The sequence below is a fragment of the Terrapene carolina genome, unplaced genomic scaffold, assembly GCF_002925995.2.
Source record: "Terrapene carolina triunguis isolate 2854851 unplaced genomic scaffold, T_m_triunguis-2.0 Scaffold62, whole genome shotgun sequence".
In the NCBI taxonomy this organism is placed as follows: Eukaryota; Metazoa; Chordata; order Testudines; family Emydidae; genus Terrapene; species Terrapene triunguis.
Window position 1 is genome coordinate 53,123,688 of NW_020664413.1, and position 25,242 is coordinate 53,148,929.

The window sequence follows — 25,242 nt, forward strand, 5'->3', positions numbered from 1 at the left end:
AATTAATTCTTACCACTCATGGTGATTGTCTACAAAAGCAGACATGGGACTTATTTGTACTGTGTAGGTATCATTGGCTGAATATTCAAATAAACCATAATATGGATTGAAGAGCTCTCTGGACACCAGGAAAAAAAACTCTCTTGAAGGTCCACTATAATCCAACCTTTAAAAAAAAAATCAAGTTAATTTATTACAGAAGGTTTATTTGATACAACAAGGCTTGTCATAAGAACATAAGAATGGTCACATTGGGTCAACTCATCTAGCTCACTATCCTGTCTTCTGACAGTGGCAAATGCCAAATACTTCAGAGGGAATTAACAGAACGGAGGCTCAGAGCATGGAGTTGTATCCCTGACTATCTTGGCTAATAGCCATTGATGGACTTTGTAGCAGGGCAGTTGCCCCTTCTGAAAAAAAGGGTAGGCTGATTGGGGAAGCAGCCACAGCTGGGGCCACGCCCCAGTCAGGCCACAGCTGGCCCTATAAAAGGGCTGTGAGACAGAAAATGAGTCAGTCTCTCTCTTGCTCTGGAGAGAAAAGGACCTGGCTGCTTGGGAGCTCAGGGTACAGGGAATGGAGCAGGGCTGGGGAAAGGCAAGGAGAGCTGGGGAGCTCCAGCCTGGTAAATCCCCAGGCTACAGGCCTTGCTAAAAGACCAAAACAGGTACTGGGGTTGCAGAGGCTGCAGCCCGGGGTTAGGCAGAGACAGCTGGTCTGACCCCCCTTGCCAATGATGAGTGGCCTTTTACAGACTGCAGTCTGCCCCAGTGAGCAGGGCTAGATGATGATTAGCAGTAGCCACTGAGGCAAGGTGAGGATAGAGGGTTGGGGGTTCCCCTGGGAGGGGAGACCCAGAATGTGGGTTACTGCTGGGGGCAGAACCCAGAGGAAAAGAGGCCCTGGGGTCTGGGAGGGAGACCAGCCTGCAGAGGGTGCTCCGGGCTGGACAAGAGCTAATTCCCAGGATAACCAGCAGGAGGCGCCGCGCCAGTGAGTCTTGCTTCACTACAGACTTATTCTCTATAAATCTACGTTCTTTTAACCACTGTATAAGGTTTTTCTAAGGTGCCTATCACTGTGGTGTTTAAATCCTCGATCATGTGGGTGGACTCCTATGCCCGCATGCAGCCTAACTGAGGTGGAGTAGCTTGCAGGATTGGGGCCTAAGTGACACACAGCCTTCACGGAAGACCCTTGCTTAGTCTATATTGGTCTCTTGAGAATAACTTGATCAATGGTATCAAATCAAGTCATTCTGGAGAAGCTAAAGGGAAAGCAGAAATCCCTTCCTAGATACAGCACACAACAAAAGAGCCATCATTAAACCTACACATATATGCATCTGACAAATCAAGGACAGAAATGGAAAAAACAATCATATTATATCCTTGCAGATGGGAAGCAATATAGCAATTCAAAGAGTTATATTTTCCTTTAGAAAGAAAATCTCAAATTACTTTAATGCTTCATCTTTCTTGGAGTCTCTCTCTCTCTCCCCTTTCAGGACCTTCACCCTATCAAAGTAGTTTTTTTTTTTATTAAAAAACCTGGGAGTTATTTAGATTCTTTATTTATTAGAAACTATAATCTTGAATTAGTAGAACCTGAAGGAAATGCATTCTCCAGGTGACATGTAATTGCACTCAAATTGGGAAGACAGACAGCCTCATTGCTGAAATAGTATTGAGACAAATTACTGTCTTGCCACTCCTCCCAGGGTCACAATTGAAGTGTAAGGGTATGTCTACACTGGAAACTTCAAAGCGCTGCTGCGGGAACGGTCCCGCAGCAGTGCTTTGAAGTGCGAGTGTGGTCGCGAGTGAGTGCTGGAAGAGAGCTTTCCCAGCGCTTCTGGTAATCCACTTCCACGAGGGGATTGGCTCCCAGAGCTGGGAGCCTGTCTACACTAGCGCTTTAAAGTGCTCAGACTTGCTGCGCTCATGGGGGTGATTTTTCACACCCCCTGAGCCAATAAGTTAGAGCGCTATAAAATGTAAGTGTAGATAAGCCCTAAGACCAATACCTCTGTAGCAGTGCAGAATGGAAAACTGGGGAGTTTCCCACTGGGAAGAGACATTATTATAGCCCTAAAGGAGACAAATAAAGCACCTCTATAGCCTAAGGATTTCAGACACTGACCTTCTTTAGTCTTAGAGCCAGGATAATGTACACATAGAAAGGCAAGAGACTAAACTTGAAAGGACAACCTGTACGTCTTATGATAATTATCCAATGCACAGTTAATATACATCTAATGTATAGAATATACATCATCTAATCTATAGAATGAGACGTGCTTTGCACCGTATATGTGTGGGGTTTTTCCTCTTATTTTGATTTAATATCTAAAATATAAAAATGTACATATCCTTGCCTTTGGGCATCTATGTCCTTTTTCAAATATACAATAACAAATTAAAATTTAGCAGAATAATTCTGCTCAGCCACATACAAAAAATATGGGGATGCTAGTTTAATTTAAAAAGTTTATATTAAAATATATAATATTCCACCCTTTTCCAAAAATGCTGGCCATTCTATTCCCTTGTGCAAAAGCCTGAGCAAACAGATCAGTTTTTAATGTGCTCAGAAGCTCAAACAATTTGTTATATTTTAGACCAAGGTGCGGCCTGGATTCCAAAGATGAGAGGTCCCTGAGAATGCCCTGCCAGCAGCTCCTTTTCATTCAAACTGAAGGAGTGTCACTGCTCACTGTAAATGTATGGCAAAAGGAGAGAAAAAGTCTCTGAAACGGGCAGTTTTCTAGACTGGCCATTCAGGGACTTGTATGTCAAAATTAACATCTTACTATCTCACCTGGAAAACCAAAGAGCAACTCAGGCAAATCATAGAAGATTATGGTTGGAAGAGACCTCAGGAGGCCATCTAGTCCAACCCCCCTGCTCAAAGCAGGACCAACACCAACTAAATCATCCCAGTCAGGGCTTTGTCAAGCCGGGCCTTAAAAACCTCTAAGAATGGAGATTCCACCACCTCCCTAGGTAACCCATTCTAGTGCTTCACCACCCTCCTAGTGAAATAGTGTTTCCTAATATCCAACATAGACCTCCACTGCAACTTGAGACAATTGCTCCTTGTTCTGTCATCTGCCCCCACCGAGAACAGCTGAGCTCCCTCCTCTTTGGAACCCCCTTTCAGGTAGTTGAAGGCTGCTATCAAATCCCCCCTCACTCTTCTCTTCTGCAGACTAAACAAGCCCAATTCCAGTTCCCTCAGCCTCTCCTCATAAGTCATGTGCCCCTGCCACCTGATCATTTTTGTTGCCCTCCGCTGAACTCTCTACAATTTGTCCACATCCCTGAGCACTAGTATAATATGTTCACAGTGCAAAACCCTGCATAATGAGCAGGCTCCCATGTTCTGTGCCGGCTCGGTTTCGGAATGGATTTAAGGTGTGACCCCACTTTGCAGGGTGCACATTGCACTGCAGTAGTCTAAACTCAAGATGACAAAGGCAAAGATGATGATATTGAGAGGTCCATGTAAGAAAGAAAAGGTCACAACCACCTTAACTGCTGGCTGATACCTGGTGGTTAAACATCAGTTTCACATCCTCCACCATATCAGGTTTGCTTTCTCCCACCTATTAATATCCTCTCAGTATTTTCTGCATTGAGCCTCAGTCAAGTAGCTCTTATCCATGCCCCAATCTCCACCAGACAAAGGGCAAAACACCCATTTGCTTCAGCTGAGGAAAAAAAGATGTCCTTGTACTGACACTTAGGTGATCGAGGTTCAGTTCCTGGCTGTGACATAGATTTCCTATGTGATGTGGGCAAGACATTTAGCCCTGGTTCCCCATTTGTAAAATATGGAAATGAATACTTTTCACCTCACAGAAGGGTTTATGAAGATAAATTCTTCAAAGTTTTACTTCACCAAAGATACTATGATGTTGAGGGCCATGTAAATACCTACAAAGATACAGAGCTGGGTGTCACGAGCATGCTGAAGACAATGTAACCAAGGTCTTTTATTTATTAAACTAACCCTCCCAATAGCCTCAGATACTCATTAAGTAAGAGGTGTGGCCAGATAGACCCCTTTAGTATTCCACAGGAGAGCTCCCTCTCACGCACTAATGGTGCAAAACAACACTCTGGGATTTGACAGAAAGTCATGGACAGCTATTCCTTAGTGTTTCTGCTAGAGTTCCATGAATGTCTACACTATTTAACCACCAAGAGTTACCAAAGACAGCTGACAGACCTAATATAAACCTGGGCACCCAATCCATCACTAGGAGATTTCATCCATTAAAGCAGTCTCCATGCCATGCCCAAGCCTGCAACCAGATTGTCAAGGAAATCTGAGGGATCTAGATACCATGAGAGTTTTCTTGCCATAGCCTTTTCAGTAATCTTACCCAGAAATGGAAGATGAGATAAAGAACAATAGTTAGCAATGACGGTTTCTTGAGCAATGGATGTACAAATGCTTTCTTAAGGTAGGCAAGCAACCCACCCTCCCTAATTGAAACTCGCAATCTCCACCAGCAATTGGCCCAGCTCTTCCCCACTGGCCTTCACCAAACAAGAAGGACAACACTAAGAGTTGTTTGCGGTGTTATTGTAGCTGTGTGGGTCCCAGGATATTTGTGGCATAAAGTTCCCTCCATTACCTTAGTGAGTGACACTGACTGAAACCCAAGCACAGAAGCCTTAGCCCCCGTCAACGTACAACCCCAGCCTCACAGATGCCACCGGTTCAGTATGAACCTTGGCAATTTTGTCCATCAAGTAATGTAATTTTTCCTCACAATGGGAGGAACACAATACAGTTAGCGAGCAATGACAGCTCAGACTATCTGCGTTGTTCAGTACCCACAAAAAAAACACTAATCAAGAGGATGCCGATGCTATGGTGGCAGAGACTCTCCTTTGCCTCCTACACATCCATGTCACAAGAATGCAAAAAATCTATTGCACAAATCTTCAGTAAAAGACTTCTGCCATTAGCACTCTGCCAGTCATCTTTACAACTTCAGTTGTTGCCTGCCATCTATAAGCCCAGCGTGTGACCTGTGGGGATGAAGTTGGGAAGAGAAGGTCTAGGGATCACTGTCAAGTTGCGGATGAAGCTATGAATGCTCTTTCTGAAGGAAAAATATTCTCCCTCAGTCATTTGGAAGCATTTAGGTTCCATTAACATCTTAGAGTGGAGTATCAAAGCTGGTCTCTCACCTGGATGGGAGAGGTGTGTCCACCCTCAAATTGCAGAAGGATAGGATAGTTCCATGTGATGGGCAAATTTCCAATTGCTCGGTCTCTAATGCCAGCCCAAACACCCAATCAAGAATATGGTCAGCTCTAGGAGTTGGGCCTCTAAACTTCTGATATAATCTCATGGCAGCCATAGTAGCCATGAAATCCCAGGATAAAATATAACTTTTGTGTTTTATCTAATTCCAGCTATTCCATCCAGCTGCTTTCATACATAAAGTTAATGTGACTCACATCAGATGGATCATTCATTACATTCCTGTTCTGTCAGTCACGTTTGTCCCACAACTAAAGACTTGGCACAAGAATGAAAAAACTCCATACAATAGGCACTCAGCCACACAACAGCTGCAACCGGAGGCATTTGGGTATTCAAATGCAGAAGTACTGTGGTTGGCAGCATGTTTCAATTCTCTTGGGGAGGAGTGTTAGGCATTTTAAACTACCACCCTCTCATGCAAGGCAGCTGTTTGACATTCAGAACAGACTGTAGCAGCAGGACCTTTTGATACAGTTAGATGCTTGTTATTTTTCAAAGTCACCTTCATCAGTGGTAAATAAGCATTCACAGTATAAATGCAAAGAACAGCATAGAGTAAGAAAACATGACAAATTATTTTACTTTATATGATCTCTTTAGACTAAACAGCTCTTTGGACTTAAATCATGGGTGAGATTCTGAGCTGTGCTTCTAACAGGAGCTGGGAATGTTGTTAACTTTAAGCCATCTGTGCACCCTCCTAGTCCTGGGCTGTCGAGAGACTAATTTAGACAGTCCAGAAGGCCCTTCTGAATTACGGCAGCCTCCCTGGGCCAATCTATGGACCACAGTGCTTCCCAGAGCCTTCACAGTGATTTATGCTGCGGCCTGGCTCAGGCACACCCCCTGCACCAGGACTTGCAAGAGGATCTTGGGAGTCAGCCTCCACAGTGCCTGCACTAAGGGAATCCATCCCCCGCTGCCACTGGGACTTTTATGGCTCGCTTATACCACTCCAGCCATTTTACCTGACTTACAGGGGCTGGAGCAAGGTGTGAGGATATCACTACAGGATTCAAGGCATCAAAAACATCAGTACATTAATTCTTTTGTCATCTGAGAAGGCCCAAAACATGGGCTTTCACATACATATAATCAACCATTAAATAAAAATGACAGAGTAATAATCAGTCATATTTAAAGACATCTAAGGTAGACTGATGATACTGTTGATTTTGCTATTCACAGCAAATCCAGGCCCTAAAACTATTCCTTTTTACCGATGCCAAATATTAAAAAAAAAAAAAAAAAGTATCTGGCCCCAAAAGCCAAATGTTTGGCTGGAAAAATCATGAAATGTAGAAAAACTAATACATTTGGGGTTGATTTTATTTGCTTTGAGATTTTGATTCTTTTCTGAAACCATGAGGACTAGAACTTACTTTTTAAAAAAAAAATAGTAAAGTGGAGATTCTCATATTATCTCATGATTCCAGGAACTGGGGCTTTATAAGAAAAACCACAAAATATTGTGAGACTCATGATAAAATTGTCTGAATGGCAACAGTGGGGTTTAAATTACCCCATGTGCTAATGGAAATGAGAGTTAATCAAAATGTTCTCATATACATTCAGTGGGGATTTCATTACCTATTTCTTTATGACTTATACTTACAGCATTACAAATGGATGAGGAACAGAAACATAAAACCAAGTCCCTGCCCAATTATCAAACAATAATTTAGCCTGCATTAAAAAAAAATTATAAAAAAAGGAGTGTGGTGTGGGGGGGTAGAACATGCCTCTTTCAAAATTTCTCCTACTATTTCTTTCCCTTCCCCCAAAGATGCATCCTCCTACATCTAACTAAATGAGCAGTTCTGCATGGCTCACATCCTTGCACCATCTATGCTGAGAGAGTTGTTTGCACACATCCTCTCACCATTCAAAACTGGATCAAATGATTGTATAAAGCTGAGATTAGTCATTTTGCTAGCAAGATACTTATTGTCATTTTGATTTGATGTTACTCATAAAATAACTCATTCTTTTCCTCAAAGAAAGGCATCTTGTACAGAGGTGGCCATCAGGGGAAAAAGGAATGGTGTGTGTAATGTGCTTTCCTCATCCAGACCACTCTTCATCTTGTCATTCTGTGTTTAGAAAAGTAAAAACCTGACATGATCTGATCTGGAAGAAGACAATCTACTGAATTTAGTTTTATTTTCTTATTGTATTTTTTCAGCTCTTCCCCTCCCCTTCTTCCACTCTCTCATGTATGATTTGCAATCATTTTACATATGTTTTAAATTTGGGTGAAGCTGCTAGTAGTAAAAACAAAGGCTGATATAAGCTCAATCAAAACACCTTAATCCTGCCATTCCAGTTCTGGGTTTTTCTTCGATCAAGAGTACCTATCAATCTGAATGGTGCCAGACAGTACAGTGATATTATGTATGTGAACAAGCCCACACTTGCAGCTAGGGTGAGACCACCACATTTTACTTGAAAACTTTAACTAGGTCATATTAAAACTTGGCCGTTGAGGATAAACTTTAAACACACTACAGCGTTTAGAACCTTTAAAAGGAGTATTTATCTAATCTTGTACAAGCTGCTTTTACTACACCAGAGGTGTGAAAAGCATTCTAGAAACGTAATGCCAAACTGCATGGTACTAACAACCAATAGTTATAAGGACTGGTTCAAGACCTATTTTGCAACAGCTCCCTTAAAGACAGTGCAAAATCTCTGAAATACAAGTGAATGAAATTCAGTATATGTTTACAATCATTACAGTTTTAATCATGTTCATAAAAGGTCAGACATGAACAACTAGTCATTTTCAAGCATGTTTCCAATAATTGTGTGTGCAAATCAGGTCTGAAAATTCAAATTAATCTGCATGTTTTGCCATTTGAAAATCAGACCTTTGGGGCAAATCCTCATGCCAGCACCTGGCCTAACAGCTCGGCAAGGCAGAGGTCAGGTGGTGATGTGGCTGTGAAACCTACTTCAGTTTATTGGCTGAAGCAGCTCTCTATGCTCCTTACACATCACTACCACAACATGAAGGATAAACAGAGGATCCGCAAAGTCGCAAATCCTCTGGATATGCTCTCCCACAACCTACCTTCTGTCGCACTGCTACCCTCCCCCCCATCTTCTGAGTACTGTCATGCCAGGAGCCACTGCAGTGCAGGGCTTGGTGCTGGGCACTGGATATGCATTCCCCTCCGCAGTTGAACTATGTTGAATTACACTGCCAGGAATCCCTGTGCAGTGGTCAAGGATGAAGTAAGATTTGTCTCTTTGTGTCTAATGAAATAATACATTATAAAAGGCTTTAAGAACTGATGGGGGGGAGCGGGGAGGAAAAAGCAATACATTGTTCAAAGTTTCATTTGGATAAAGGAGCTCTGACCAAATTCCTAACCTGGCCTCATAATGCAAACCACGTAAATGCTACAACACATCAGCATTCAGTCAGCTGCAGGCTAAGCATTTGCTGCATGGTTGTGGAATATTAGAAACACTTGTTTATTTAACAAATAGCAACAGACTAGTTGCGTCTGAAAGTTTTATTTGTGACAAAGGACCTCACTCTGAAAGGTGTCCAGGGTTCTTAATTCGCATTGATTTCAATGGGAGTTGAGGGTACACAGCAACTGGAAGGACTGGTCCTTTAGTCCACCCTGTATTTAACTCCCACCAATCAAAATACCTCCTACCTTGTAGCATGCATGAGGAAAACACTGGTAGAGATGAAAGAAATAGAAACAAAATGACAACTATGTTTGGGTTTGTTTGCTTCCTTAGTGACACACTGAGGTTACAGCAGAAATGCCATGTACACAGAGATAAATGCTTTTTTTTTTTTTTTTAATATTAAAGCAAGATGCATGACCAAGAGCGTCAAAATGAATTATTTGGTTTTGTGAAGTGTGAACAGCTGTAGGTTCTAGGCTTATGTATGTGGCATTTCCTGATGACAATCCTTCCTCTTTCCATTCTAGACCACAGCAGTATGGTGAAATAGCCAAGCACAGCTGCAAACATAGTTGATTAATGTGTTCATGCCCACTTCCCTGTTCTACTCACCCTTCTTCTCCAACAAACGTGACATAGAGTTTATTTCTCTGCAGGTCTTTTCTTGAGTAACCCATAATCTGATTGAAGGCATCTTCCAGCAAGTGGTCTCTCCTGATGATTAATCTGCACAGCAAGATAATTTTAAACACAGTAATTCACAAAGGTGAACTGCAGATGAAAACACATAGTTACACTGGATGGTAACTGTGCAGGATAATGGATACAAACAATATTTAATCTCCTCTTTATACAACCATTTGATCCAGATTTAGAAGATAATATCTGTTAACCTATGTGATTCTTGGATATACTTTAGAATTCAATACGTCTCCCACATAAAGAAGTAGTATTTTACATTTTTCAAGTCCAGTTCTCATTTACACAAAGTCTGCTTTGCACCATTCTGGCCACATGAAGGGGTTTTGAAGTGGGCATTTAAATCCACTCTAAAGGCTGTTTACCGTGCCAGGGCTGTGTAAAGGGGCCTTAAGGTAAATGAGAATCTGGCTCTTCAACTAAAGCAATATAGTGCAAGGCAAAAGGTAAAATTTGGTGAAAGGGGCTGGATTGACAGCCCTGGAGTTTAATATCCTGTATTTATGCACAGAACAGGTACAGCTGGACAGCAAGCAATGCCAATTGGAGTGGCAAACGGTCCTCAGAGCAGAATTTGGTACTAAATGAAAAAAAAATGCAATGCCCTATAGTTACTGGAAAATTTGTAGAAGAAAAAAAATCAAGGGTCTGGAATAATGACCAAAGTAATCCTACACAGAACTGAACATTTATGTCCATGGCCAAAATATGTTTATGAAGCATTGGATTCCCTTAGGGAGAAGAGGGGGGAGAACAGGAGGAAATATAACCATGTTAAATTGTGTCACTAATTATTCCTGCCTGTCATATCAAAATGGCTATAGTAGTATATTATCTATAAAAGTTCAAACACCTTAGAAACAACATTTAATTAAAAAGTTGCCTATTTGTATCAAAATAAACTATTGTTTTGTTTCTCTTGCTTAAAACCTCATGGTATGATGGTAAATCCTACCAGAAATATACCTGTAGTTCACAAACCCAGAAAAACAAGGTAACAGGAGCATGTATATATCATAGACCTTATAGCTAGCAATGGCTACCCTCTTGCACCGGCTATTTGCCAAACTGGTCACTGCAGTGCTTTTTTACAGCTTATTTTTTATTTTTTAACCCATTACATTATAGGTAAGCATTTCCATTCAAATCCTTTTTCAGCTGTTGATAATTTTAAGAAATGTTCATCAGAAATTATCCGAGTCTGGACTCTGCCCAAAGGTGAATATGTTTGGAAAATTTACATAAGAACATAAGAAGGGCCATACTGGGTCAGACCAAAGGTCCAACTAGCCCAGTATCCTGTCTACCGACAGTGGCCAATGCCAGGTGCTCAGAAGGAATGAACAGAACAGGCAATCATCAAGTGATCCATTTCCTGTCGTTCATTCCCAGCTTCTGGCAAACAGAGGCTAGGGACGCTATCCCTGTCCATCCTGCCTAGTAGCCATTGATGGACCTATCCTCCATGAATTTATCTAGTTCTTTTTTTGAGCAAAAATGGTTAAGTGGCAAAGAAAAACACACCTTGCCCTTTCTAAATGCAGCGAATTTTTTTAAAAAATAGCTCTAGTGCCACAGTGGTTGGAGCTAGAAAACTAGAATCAGGCGGCAGAGCAGATGGTTCTTTGGGAGAAAATTTATCTTTTCCACTAAAAGTAGGTTTTATTTGGCTAACTTATGGGAGTTTGAGGATCACAGTTGGTGCATGGCACAGAATTTTTTGTAAAATCAGGCGAGTATCATGTGATGATTATCTCTTAACATAATAGTTCTAGCACACGGTGGCTGGACCCAGTACATGATGAAGGTCCAATCTCCCATATGCCAAAGCAGGTGCTCAATTAAGAGGGCAGGGCAGCAGCTGGGGGCTATAAAGGATTAGGGAAAGACCCAGTGAGGGGAAATCCCAGTGAGTTAGAGTAAACTGGTTCAGTCAGGACAGGAAGATGAGAGCTACCAGAGACCCAGGATCTAGAGGAGTCCCAGAAGGAAGCAGAGGGTGGTTCCCAGGAGACGGCTGAGAGGGGCTTGCTGGCTGGTGTCCCCAAGCCAGAGAGCCAGGGCTGGAGAGGGTTGAAGACAGGAGGAGCAGGAGCAGCAGCAGGAATTGCCTACTTTCTCTCAGTCGGACAGCCAGAACCAAAGGCCGGAGAGGACTGAAGGCAGGGGAGCTGTGGAGGAGCTTACCCACTGACATTCCCAGGGCTGGAGAGCTGGACCCAGTGGAGCTGTGAGAGGGCCAGCGGGAGTGAGAGAAGCTCCCCTGGCAAGGATGTTCACAGGAGAGAGGCTGTGGGGGTTCCCGCTGGGAAGAGCAGGGTTGCACTCGAGTTGGAAGGGCAGGGGTGGCTGTCCTGGTACAAGGACAGGAAAGAGCTGAGAGCCCTGACACCATCAAAGGCGCCAGTGTGTGGTATGGGGGAAATTGAGGGATGAAATGTCTTGAATTTTAATAACTGCTTGCACTGGGGTGAGAAATGGACTCCATGTCTGGAACTTTTGTTATGGATTATTTGGTTTTACATTGTTGTAATAAACCAGCCCCAAGAAGGGACAGTATTGAGACAAGAAATCCTGAAGTTATTGGGTCAGCTGAGAGGGGAAACTGAAGCAGACATCCCTGTCATACTGTGGCCTGCTGCAAGAGGCTGCTCCCGGAAGGGGCTGCCCAATGACAAGTATGTAAGCATGTGATTAATTGTTCTATACTAATGAAAATTCACAAGGAGGCAGAGTTAGGGTGGCATGAAGCCTTCATTTTGGCATTCCCACATATGGAGTGCTTAACGTTACCAAAAACTATGTTCAAGTTTCAAATTCTTTGGAATTTAATCAAATTTAATTATGCAAATTCTGTATCTACACAAAGATGAATCATATGGCAGTATATTTATTTTTGTGGCTGGGCAAGACAAAAGAAAACAGAGTTATTTCAACTTGCCCCACCGTGACTGCTGTAATGAAAGTGGCCCAACTGCTCCCTGTTTCTTTGAGTGCTGCTCTTTAAAGGACTTTCTGTCACTGCAGTAGCATTAATGTGCATATGAAGACACTACAGCAGGAGGTAACGTGGGGAAGAGGTGCTTCAAATGTGCTCTCTGTTGTGAGTGAGATGGCTTTGAGTGCCTTATAACACACTTCACATTTAATTCAATAAGTGCAAGAATCCATCATGTTACCAGTGGGATTCCCAGAGGAAAGAGGTTCTTACATCTGCAAGGAAAGAAGTTCTGCCTGTGAGATAAACCCTATTTGATAAGATGCTTCTACATACTTTAATTTCCCTGGCCCTTGTCCATATCCTTTAGTCTCCAGCTTCCTGTAGAAGTTCCTCAGTTTGGCTTCAAAATCTCTTTTATAAGGAGCTGGAGCTCTGGCATTAGCACGCTGAGTACCTGCAGCAAACAACAAGCAGAAAATGAACTGCAGCTATGCAAAGCATCACATTCCAGCTCTGACTGAAAAGAAGGTTCTTTGCTGACGGAAAGCATAGACACGGTTGGTTTCTTTCAAAATCCTAGTTTATAAGCTGATAAGAGATCCGTGTCTCCACTCCTACTGTAGGGTTAGATGTTTTTGATTGCTCTTTGTTTGTCCAATGGCTTCACAATTTTAGAATAAGTCCTAAAATGTTGAAGCCATCCAAAGCAGCCATCCTCCCCCCCCACACACACACCCCAAAAAAACCCAGCCCCCACAAAACCAAACAAAGAAACTGGAAAAGACCCAACTTTTGTTTGGCATATGTACATTTTATGAATACCTGTGTTTAACTACTAAAATGATGCATGCTCTTTTGCTGTCAAGAAAAAAAACAGGTTCCAATGAGCTAAATTGGTATGTCTTATGCGTGTAATACACCTTCTTTCAATGCATGGAGTTTCTCACCTTACTGAGGAGAGGATACTGTGGAAAAGTTTACTCAGAGAAGTACAACAAAGGAGAAAAATATCGGGAGAGAGGAAAGACTGAAGACTTTTCTCTTCATTCAAATGTCTGGGTCAAATGAATTGCTCTACTAAGTTTCTTTCAAACATGACTCAAAAAGGTGAATTCATTTTTTGAGATAGAAGTTTAAGGAACAGTTCTTTAAAGAGAAGCAGATATCTGTATGCCCCCCCCCAAAAAAATTGCACATCCACCTACAGTTGTATGCACAGTTATTGCAAATTGGGTAAATAAACCACTGATACTAATGTGACAGGGAGTGTGTGTGTGGGGGGGGATTTATCCCACCTCCCTCCCAATTGAGCTGTGTAGCCAGTGGTACCTTCTTGTGTTTAGTCCAGTCTAGTTTTAAACATCTCAGTCAATGAACTTCCTCTACTTCCCTCGAGAGACTATTCCACAGCCCAAAAGTTTTCACTGCAAGAAGGTGCCCACAGATTCAGCCTACATTTTGCCTTTTTCATTTCATTCTCATATCCCTACTTACTTATAACTTTAAATAATTCCTCTCCCTCTTTGGCATCTAGATCATTGAAATATATATTGTTCAAAATATACCTGGAAGGTTGATGTTTCCTACACCTAAGAACATGGCTAGGCTCCTAACTACTCATTTGTGAGTAATTTGATGTGTGCATGCAATTGGCTTTGAAGCTATTTATAAGTAAAATATCAGCCAGTTCAGTATATCACTTTTCTTTTCTCTCCCTGTATAAGGCTAACCCAGCAGAGGGGGTTTCATTACTGTGGAGGCAATGTGTCTAGCTTTCAGCAAGGGAAAGGGGGAAGAGAAGGAGCAGGGAGTTTGCTCAGATTCTAAATGGGAGGGGGCTGTGCTCACAGACTCTGGACAAGTAGGCTGGGATGAGGAAGCAGCTTGCTTAGCCATCAGCTAGATGGGTGGAGTGGATGAGGTAGCGTCCTCATCCTCTGGGCCGGAACTGCTGGAAGAAGCTGTATACTCAGTCTCTGGGCAGATGTGGGAGAGGTAGAGGAAATTGTTTCTAATATCGGTCACCAACTAATGCCATTCATGGGTCCCTTAAAGAATCCCAGGTGTTTCCCTGTCACCAGAAGGATGGCGGTAGGAGTAGTGCATGTGAGAGGAATTCAAGCCCTTAAGGAGAATTTATCAGAAAGCTGTGTTTTTGTAGTCCTTCCCTCAGCCATTCAACCTATCAGAACTAATAATCCATGCCCCATCCTCAGAAGCCGGGCAGAACATGTGTGTGTCCTGAAAGTCAAAAGACTGGACTCTGAGGGAGAATATGGCAGGAGATCTTCGGAGTTCCAGGAGACATGTGCAGAACATCTCTGGAAAACTAAACCATAGACATCAATTGAACCTCCTGTAGCTGTTCATATTTTAATGAGTATTCCAGGTGCTTCCTACTGGACATTTCTGCTGAATACTCTAAAATATGTCGACATTTAAATATATACAGTCCATTAACTGATGTCTTCCCCATCATTTGTTTATTTGGAGGTTATTTTGATGTGGGTGGAGGGAGGTACAATTATGAGTTCACCAAAGAACTGTGACAAACCCATACTTTCATCTGCATTGTGGTATCAGCCCCCAAAGGAAACTTTTGCTAACAGATATATCATGGTAAATAAAACTGGTAACGTATTGCTTCATGGTTCAAAAATTACCAAGAAATTATTCTGTCAGCACATGACAAACTCTCACTGCAAATCAGCTGCAATTGCCAAGAAATTCCTGGGCAATTATAGCAATTACTTCCACCTTGTGAACCAAAAGTGTTAGGGGAGGGGAAGGGCTACAAAAAAACACAAATGATATGGGTAATCATGCTGAAGTCTCAAACAGATTATAGTCTCCAAAAGAGATAGAGAGAGTAATTTCATGACTATTTGTGTCCTTTAATGGAAGAGCACAGTAGCTAAAGAGATCTGTAACTGAGGTTACTGATCAAAACACTGACTTGATCCCTATTATAATTGTATCCTCTGCATTCAGAAATCTTCTTTTAATTTGACACCACCACATTTTAGGATACATGGATATTAATCAAGTCCTATAAAGTTAAACATCACATTCACACCAAAGCCAGCAAGTTCAGCCTGATAAGTGTCACTGCAAGAAATTCAAAAGGATTTAAAAAAGATCACCCTCTTGCTGTACAGAGCAGCCAGTCTGGCAATACAGAACAGACAGAGCCCCTGTAGAAATGACGACCTGTTTCAAAGATTTCTCCTTAAAAAGTCATAGGGCTTCATCCACAAAAACAAATGACTGATAGAAAACACATTTAATGGGCCTATTTATCTTTTTGTGTTTGTTAGAACAGAGATTGCAACTATAAGAAAGCTTAATCTAAAATCTTCACATTTCAATATTTAGGTCTCAATTCAGGAAAGCAATTAAGCACGTATTTAATGCTTTTCTGGATAGGGATGGCAATAATTATGTGTTTCACCTTAAACAGGTGCTTTATATACTTTGTGGAATCAGGGCCTTCACCAGGGCGTTTTGGTGGACCCACTTCAGAAATGAGAACTGAGAGGAGAGAGTCCCTTCTGATCATAGTTTGCAGCAGTAATAAGGTGCACGTATACGGATGTTCATTTTTTCTTTCTTCTTAACAAACAACAAGAAATAGTTTCTACACGAACAGTAGTTGCCACAAATGTAAGCAATAACAGCAACACTAGCTGTGGATGGACATTTCACTGCTGTTCAGAACAGAGTAGTTATCAAAACAGCCATGAAAAACTCAGCGCAAACTGCTGCCTTGCCCTTCACAGGTGCATGGCATGGAGTAGAGTGAGAAAGAGGGATGTAGGAGCAGCCACTATATCGCTAGTGCCCTTTTGCCAAAGCTGAGTACTGTGCAGGTAAACTCTGGTTATCCAGGTTCTCAGGATACAGCCAAAGCTTTGGATAAACAGAATGCACATTTAATATTAAATACAAATAACAGGTGGATAATTGGAATTTAACTGTACTGACGTAGATACAAATGTAGCCTGTCATGCTCCACAGCCCTAAAGTGGGAGTGACAAGTTAAAATGGGGGCATGACCAGACTTAAGTGTGCCTGCTAGTTACCAGCAGCAGCCGGCATTTTTGAGAGCATGCACCGCTCCTCTCTTCGGGAGGCAAAGGAGCAGGATACTCTCTTCTCCCCATAGCACTCTTGAGGTGTTCTATTCTTGCGTATTCTGAGGAAGCCAACTGCCTCAAAGCACCTTCGCTCGGACACTACAGCTCCGTACCCCTCGCTCCCCAAAGCATGTCAAAGATTTCCAGTTCGACCACATCCCCCTTTTTTTTTTTTGGCAAAAAGCAGATTTTGTACATCCAGCTCTATCAGGGCAGATTAGGACCCATTAACAGGTCTGTTGGAAAGTTAGGGGGCCTTATCCATCACAAACTATTTAGGAATCCTCTTAGAAGAAGATTTTATTAAAACAACAAAGTCTGATGAGAAGGACCCCCTAAAGAGAAGCTAACTTATTTTACACAGATTATGCCCCTACCACCAACTCAGTTCATGGATTGTGTGGAGAGATCCAGCGCTTAAATTTGTGCCAGGGCTTGCCAGGTTGGAGCTTCAGCACCTCTGGGCTTGGCAGTTCGTAGCCCCGTCACCTCTGGCTCGCCGCATCAGTTATGAAAGTAAAAAAACAAAAAACAAAAAACAAAAAAAACTGCTTGAGCCCCGGCATCTCTTTCATTACAAATTAAACACTGGAGAGTGGTAGCATTTGTTCTACAGCAACAAAATCCATATTAAGAGTGAAATGAATCACATTTCATGATGACCACCTGGAACCTTCAGATAGTGCAGCATGCAACAGCCTGCTGGGTTAGCAAAACTTCTTGCAGGGAGAACTTTATGACCGTGCTCTGTGACCTGGACTGGCTTCTGACTGGATTCCACATAAGTTCAAGGTATTGGTTTGAGCTACAAAAGGCAAATGCTTCAGACCCTTGCTGTTTTAGAGATCACCTTTCTCCCAGCAGAATGCACCATTGAGATAGGCTGAAGAGCTCAGGCTGACAGCGCCCTGCTGGAAGGGCAATGGTAGCAGGATGTTTTCAGTGAAGAGTCCACCTTGGGTCCCACAGAACCCAGTCTTTTGACTTTCAGGACACACACATGCTACCCCAGGCTTGTGAGAATGGGGTATGGATTATTAGTTCTGTTGGGCTGAGTGCAAGACTACAAAAACACAACATTCTGATAACCTTTCTTATGGGTTTGAATTTTCCAGGTGTGGTCTTGTCTCAGCCCACATTTTTCCTTACTTATCTATCACTATTCCTTTCCAATAAAATAATACCAGCTATATCTGAAAACATCAAACTGCTGTATGTGGTCCTCAGAGGAGAAAATAGGCTTTGCTACATTTGAAATAATTTAGTCTGAATTAACTAAATTATTAATCACTATTTAAACATGCACAGATATTGTCACTAAGTTCTAACGTGTGCGTTTGCAGACAGATTTATTTAGCGTGTGCACAGTCGTCTAGCCAAGCGATGGCATCTTCAGTGGCGTGATGCAGTTCTTGTAGGCCACCGCTGAACCTAGTCAGCAGGCATTCATCGACAGTGTGCATCATCGTCTGTGCCGCAGCTGCACAAAGGGCTGTCACGAAGGCCCCAGCGATACTGGCTCGCTGCACAGAGACCTTGCCCGGTCTGGAACCTGTTCAACAGGGACCACTGGTGAAGGGGCAGGTCAAAACCAGGCGGGCAAATTGTGAGGTCGGTAACGAGGGACTGGTTGGGTATTATAACTGATATCCATTCCTCTCGCCAGAGTGTTTTACGCCCTAATATCCAGGTGTGGCAGATGAGACCATAATGGGTGACGTGATGGCAAATGTGCAGCTGTTGGTTTAAAAAGATCGTTGTGCAACAGCAGGCTTGAGTTGCACTAGACACACTCTTAAACACATGGTAAGTGACAGCAGTCTGACTTTGTATAACTGTTGTCGCTCCCCCTTATTCCTCAGCCCTCTAGGCTTTGGTGCCCCAGTGTGAACCCTTTCAAGGCAGTTAGAAACAAGTTTTACCAGTCAGAAACAAAGCACAAGCTCTGGAGTTTGAGCACATATTTTTCTTATTGTCAAATCTCATTGTGAGCCCAAGGCAAGTTTCCAGTCTGAGAGGTTCATGCCCCATCACGCTGGTTTGCTAGAATCAGAAATGGGATTAGGCCTTAGTTCTGCTACAACCACAGAGCTCTGATCTCAAGGAAACTGGGATGTAATTATGTGAAGCAAAATGTAAATTAATAATGACAGCAGCATTACAAAAATACTATAATGAGATTATTATAGTATTGTGATTAAACTAATACTTTGGGGGGATTACAGCCGTTACTAAGCCACTGTGTCCTGTGTGCAGTAGGAGTAAAATGTTCAGAGGTGCTAAAATTACTTAGGTGCCTAATTCTCATTGCTAATCAATGGCACTTAGGTTTATAAGTCCCATTTTCAAAGGTGATTCAGGCACTTAAGAGCCTAAGTCATGTTTTTTTAAAAGGTTATCCTTGTTAATAGCAGGCCTATGTTATGAGGCTGCCATACAACTGCTTTATTTCAATTTGTTTGCAAAGAGAATTCCCAAACCCATTGAAAAAATTTTTACAGCAGTATTAAGTAAACTTCCCATGCCTTGCAAGAAAATAAGAAGCAGACCTATCTGAATAGTGTACTATTATTTCCCCTTTAAGAACAAGAATACCACCAATGAATTTTTTTCCCCAATTTTCCTTTTCAAAAATATGTTTCAAACAATGTTTTTAAAGTAAATCTTAGTGCTCATGAAAGACGCTATACTGACATCCCTACAGGCTGTTCTATAGATTTTGTACTGTATGGGCAGTGGCAGTGTAAGCTACAGCACACTTTCCAAGACCCTGAACTGGAAAGATCATCTCTCAGGGTGACAGGGTATTTTAGTTTCCTCATTTGTGTTGTGAAGTCAATGGGACTACTCACATGCTTAAAGCTAAGCCTGGGCTTAAGTGCTTTGCTGGGTCAGGACCTCAATCCTTAACTACTCTGGTGAAAATGCTTACAAGAGTGCCAATTACCACCACTTTCAGTGGTGGGTTTTGTGATGAGGAACGCTACCAGAACTGGACTGAGAACACCAACTTATTTCAAAAGGCCACCAAGACACTATAGCCTGTAAAGAATCCATCAAATAAACCTCTGCAATCAGATCAGCAGTGCTACGACTTCCAATAAATACAAGTTATTTAGATATTATTTACAGATTAAAGAGCAAAAATCATGGAAAATAAACCCCATACACATAGCTATATGTTCCTACTGCATATGAAAATGAGACTACACTCTTCAGAATTGGAGAGTAAATAATGATGATGCATTTACATTATTTGTATACTTTTGTCATGCAGCTTCAACCTCTGTTGGACTACAGTGGATTCTCATGATCTCCCTGTCTAGGACCTCTGGAAAGACTTTCATGTCTTACAAAAAGGGCTCTTCTGAGAAACATCATGCAGAACTAAATCTGTCAATGTAATGAAGTAATTACAGAAAAAGTCATCCGACCGCCAAAGAAATCCTTTACTGCTTTTGTTCAGAGGGTAAAATCCTGGTCTCGGTGAAGTCAATGACAAAACTCTTATTCCCTGGTCTTATTTGGTCCACACTAAGTATCTGGAATTGCTCCCTAAAGATCCCACTGTAAACTTCAACAAAATTTACCTGGAGAGTTCTGAGGTGAGGATACTGGAGAACCTCTTGGGGACTGGCAATAACTGGGATGAAGTAAGGCATGTGGCGGCACGTATGACATTATTTCTTCTTCGAACAAACTGGTAAAAAGGAGCAAACAGGAGAAGACAGAAGATGTTTATCTGAGCCAAGGATATGTTCTACTTTCTAGCAATAGCTGTGGCCTTCAAAGCCAGTCTGGTTTTTAGAAAGTCACTCACCTATCTCCCATGCGCATGCTCAGAATGCAAAAAAGCAGGGGTTTGTTGCCCTTCTTTCAATATTATCTCTGTATAACAAGGACTGGCATCTTGCAAGTGACTGGGAAGTCACAGTTCCTAGTGTTATGTGTGACATCTCAATGTGATTACGTATTTGTTTTCAAAACTAAGGTCCATGTATTTAATGAACCCTTTAAAAGTTGCATTGTTTTATACTTTTGCTTATACATTTTCCCTGCCAACACACCATTAACATTCATGGCACTTTCCTGTACAAAGATGTGTAATACTGTACATAAGAACAGAGACAAATTCTCTGAACTTCTGGTGTAATCAATCATGTGTGAATTGGCTTAGTGAATTGAACAATATACACTTTAGTCTATTAGGAATTAATGCTTTGTTTATTCTTACTTAACATGTCAGGCACAGAGAAAAATGGTTCATATACAGTTTTCACCAGGTTAGGCTTCAGTATGCCTCACCTATTTTTCTGTGATTTTAAAATGTTTTCTAGGAAGTACAGTATAACTTTCACAGCCTGAAACATTGAAATAATCTATAATTAGATACCATTTAATAGTTCATAGTAGGACTGTAAAACGATTAAAAATAATCACAATTAATTGTGAGATTAAAAATAGTTGTGATTAATTAGACTTTTAATTGCATTGTTAAACAATAACAGAATACCAATTTAAATTCAGTATGGAAGCATGTCCTCTAGAATGGTGGTCAAAGTATGAAGGGGCATATGAAAGTTTAGAATATCTGGCAAGTAAATACTTTACAACGCCGGCTACAACAATGCCACGTGAACGCCTGTTCTCACTTTCAGGTGACATTGTAAATAAGAAGGTGGCAGCATTATCTCCTGCAAATGTAAACAAACTTGTCTGTCCTAGCGATTGGCTGAACAAGAAGTAGGACTGAGTGGACTGGAAGGCTCTAAAGTTTTACATTGTTTTGTTTTTGAGTTCAGTTATGTAAAATAATAATTCTACATTTGTAAGTTGCACTTTCACGATAAAGAGACTGCACTACAGTACTTGTCTGAGGGGAACTGAAAAATACTATTTCTTTTGTTCATCATTTTTACAGTGCAAATATTTGTAATAAAAATAATATAAAGTGAGCACTGTACACTTTGTATTCTGTTTTGTAACTGAAATCAATATATTAGAAAATGTAAAAAAAAATCCAAAAATATTTATAATAAATTTAAACTGGTATTCTATTATTGTTTAAACAGTGTGGTTAAAACTGCAGTTAATTATGACTATTTCTTTAAATAGCATTAATCGCTTAAGTTAACTGCAATTAATTGATAGCCCTAATTCATAGACAATGTATGGAATGTTTGCATATCTCTAAATCTCATTGATTTTTTCCAATTTGGTAAGAACATAACATCCAAAGCAGACATGTTTATAATATTTGTACATAATATGTATATAAAATAAAATATGAAATAGCACAGCTGTTGGATGTTACTACAACACATACACATTGAATCGACTAGTTAAATGACAATCTTTATTTTCAATTGTTAGACTGTACAATACATCATTCTCTTGTGGTTTTCTCATTTCTGAGTGATATAGTAATTTAACTGGTTAAAATAAAACAGATTTCATACCAAATATGTTCATTACAGATATCAGCAATAGTTCTTTGTGAGTGGTTGGGGGTTTTTTTGGAATGGATATTTACTGATAATATTTTTGCACTCCTAAAAAATCATCTGCAGTTTATAATATGTTTTTTCACAGAGAAAAGTTGACCTATGCTCTTCAAGTGTGGATAAAATCTGAAAAAACTGGTTCAATGTGGGAATAAATTAAGAACCTGATTTGTGTTTAGATTATCAAGATAAAACTAGAACTGCATAGGATATAGCCTACTGGTATGTTTACAAGCTCAAAGTGCAAATTATCTCCTTCTAGGAACCCCATCTCTGAAACAGAATATTGTGTTACATCAGTTATTCTCAGGCTATTTTAACTAAGGCACCTTCTTTCCCTATATAGAAAAGTGTTTATATTCAGCTGAAATTTGTGTAATGTTCTCCAGCAGTAAGAAAATTCTCCAGCAGTAAAAAATTTTGAATGCAGTGAAGACAAGGATGCATAGAGAAACATCCCAATCTTGCTCCTGTTAGAACATTTTATAATTTTTTTTCCTGTTTAACTCTAAAATAAGAAATCAGGCACAAACACTAAATTACTGTTTTAAACTACCCCATCTCTGCTGTTACATCAATATTTACTATCACCCTATAGCTAACTTACCGAATAATTCAACCCAGCTTAGTGAGTTCTGAGGTACAGCACTGAGGCTCTTGGGAACCAACGGAAACACAGAAATCATGTATTCAATAATACATTTCCTGAGTACAATGATTATTATTAGAACTGAAAAGGCTAATCACAGATCAAATCTCTTAATAGTTAAACTAAGAGAAAATCATTGTAAACATATGATTTTAAGAAGTGTGTTAAGTAAATAAAATCTGAAAAATCAGATATTTGGTTTTGTACATTTTTGTGGTGGTGCTCTTTGTCTTTTTGAATTTTTTAAATTATGTGTTTTCCACAAAAGAAAGATATCAATATAGTATCAAATTATTGTATTTCCATTATAAGAATTACTTGAAGTCTTCGGTATTAGCAGAATTTACAGATTAACAGAAAAATACATTCAAGCAGCAATGACAAAATGATTTACATCATGTCTATTTAAAACAGAAATAGAACTGAACCTCGGTTTCTCTCTGTAAAACCTGTGACCTCTTCATGTATTATGTACCAATAAAAAATCCTACAGTTTTGTTGTCTTCTATTCTTTTTATTTTTTCTTTAAATAGCATCAGCACAGTTTCGGACTAAAATAGCTTTTAATTAATTCACAGATTTTAAGGTCAAGAGGGACCATTATGTTCATGCAATGTCACCCCCACATAACAATTATATTAATGCTGACACTTCATAATTTAGACTATTTTTAACATTACATTTAAAACTTTTTTCTAAAGACATATTAGATTTTCCCTGAGAAACATTTTTTTCTCTATCACACTTACACCCTGAATGAGCATACGTGTCGGACATAAGAAAGACGCTACTCTCAGCTGCCTGTTTTTCTGGGTATGCAGTGTTGTAGCCATATTGGTCCTAGGATTAGAGAGAGAAGATGTGTGAGGTAACACCTCTTATCGGACCAACTTTTGTTGGTGAGAGAGACAAGCTTTCAAGTTTACACAGGTCTGAAGACCTAAAGAGCTCTTTGTAAGCTTGAAATTTTGTGTCTCTCACCAACAGAAGTTAGTCCAACAAAAGATATTACCTCTCCTACCTTGTCTCTCTTTTCTGAACTAATGCTGAAGTGGGAGACACTAAAGGGACAGTTCCCCACTCCCAAAAAGTGATAACCAATCATCCCATCAACGAAGTGAGCAAAAACTGTCAGCATAGTTGAAAGACAGACAGTGTAGTGTTCAGTTCAAATAACAGAATCATATCAAGTGCTAACTTCCAAAAACTTGGTACTTGCAAATCACAGAGCTAAACAGAAAATACACTTGAAGGAGCACAGAGCAGGGACTTTCAAACTGTACTGATCTATATAAAATCTCTGTCCTTCTAACGACGACTATAACTGAACAATTTAGGGCAATCAGGACAAGCCCATTTATTCTTTTCCTTGCAAGAGATTCATATAGTAGCTTGGACTGTAATTGGGTTTAAATTCTTCTTGCAGGATTGTACTCTTTTACCCCCTCCTTCCTGCAGGGATAATCACTTTTCTGCACTGCTATGAAAAATGTGATCTCCCTGCTAATAACCGACATCTGGAATCTCAGCACTGGGAAAATCAAGAGTCTGAATCCTCTGCTGCAGCTCCCCCAGCTGCAATTCTGAGAACTGAAGGGGAGACATGTGGGTCACCTAGTCAGTACACATAATACACAGAAAGGCACTTCACCAGCTGTTCACAGCATATTCCTAACCGTCCATTATGAAGCACTGCTACCTACCTTAGTAACATGACAAGGTCTGCATCACTGGATAGACGCACTAGTCCAGGTGTTCCCTCTGTCCGGATAAACTGGATCTTCTCCCTGTTTAAGCAAAGGAAGAGTTCCAAAACATCTTTTGCAAATAAGGCACCAATGTACACCAGGGCAACAAGAAAAAATGCAGGATATATCAAGTAGACCTCTGGGTTATGCCTCTGTATTTCAGACACCATTTTTCTTCCTGCCACACCATGTCCATGTGAGCAATACAATCTTACAACCAAAAAAAGAAAAGCCAACCTAATTTGTTCAGAAGAATGATTCTCCTGTTGCCCTCATCTGTAAGATGCTCGGGCTGCTTCAGGTAACACAGCCATCCAACCAATAAAAATCAATCCCTCAAGTTAGTATCAGTTGTGGCCCTGAATTCAAAGCAGCAAACAGAGCCCTGTGGGAGGACATTGCTATTCTGAAAGTGAACTGCTTAAAGTAGTACTCTCCGACTCCTTTCCTCTCCCCTTCCCCTTTTAGTACAAATTCAAGCTGTATGTTACAGCTCATTCGTGCTTTTTAAGGTAGGTTTTATATACAACACTGCACTTACAGATCTTCCAGAAAGGCCTTCTGATGTGTGAATGCATACATCTCTCCCTTTCTCCCAGCCCTCCCCCTGTCCCCACCCCCGCATACTTTCCTCCACCCCCGCACACTTCCCTCCCCCACCTCCCAATTCAAGTCAGTCACTATTCTGTGTTCTATGCATACCACTGATTTTTAGGCTGTACGCAGATTAAAATCCCCAGATGCATGCCTTTGAATAAAACAATTATTGGGGGGTGGGTGAGTGAAGTGTATGTGTTACTTAACTGCAACAGAGTCAGGAGAACAAGACCTTGAACCAGCTTCAGAA

The 25,242-nt window shown here is 40.8% G+C and overlaps 1 protein-coding gene across 3 annotated transcripts in view; it reads right to left on the reverse strand.

Annotated features, from left to right (window-relative positions):
* HECW2 (HECT, C2 and WW domain containing E3 ubiquitin protein ligase 2) overlaps positions 1-25,242 on the reverse strand; it is a 240,733-nt gene that overhangs the window by 18,405 nt on the left and 197,086 nt on the right. For all 3 annotated transcript variants that reach the window (XM_024195306.2, XM_024195308.2, XM_024195310.2), the window contains 5 exons: positions 24,351-24,434; positions 20,085-20,194; positions 12,692-12,812; positions 9,331-9,444; positions 14-166 (listed from right to left, as the gene is read on the reverse strand). In XM_024195306.2, the coding sequence (XP_024051074.2) occupies positions 14-166; positions 9,331-9,444; positions 12,692-12,812; positions 20,085-20,194; positions 24,351-24,434 (582 nt within the window). The remainder of the gene's footprint in view (positions 1-13; positions 167-9,330; positions 9,445-12,691; positions 12,813-20,084; positions 20,195-24,350; positions 24,435-25,242) is intronic.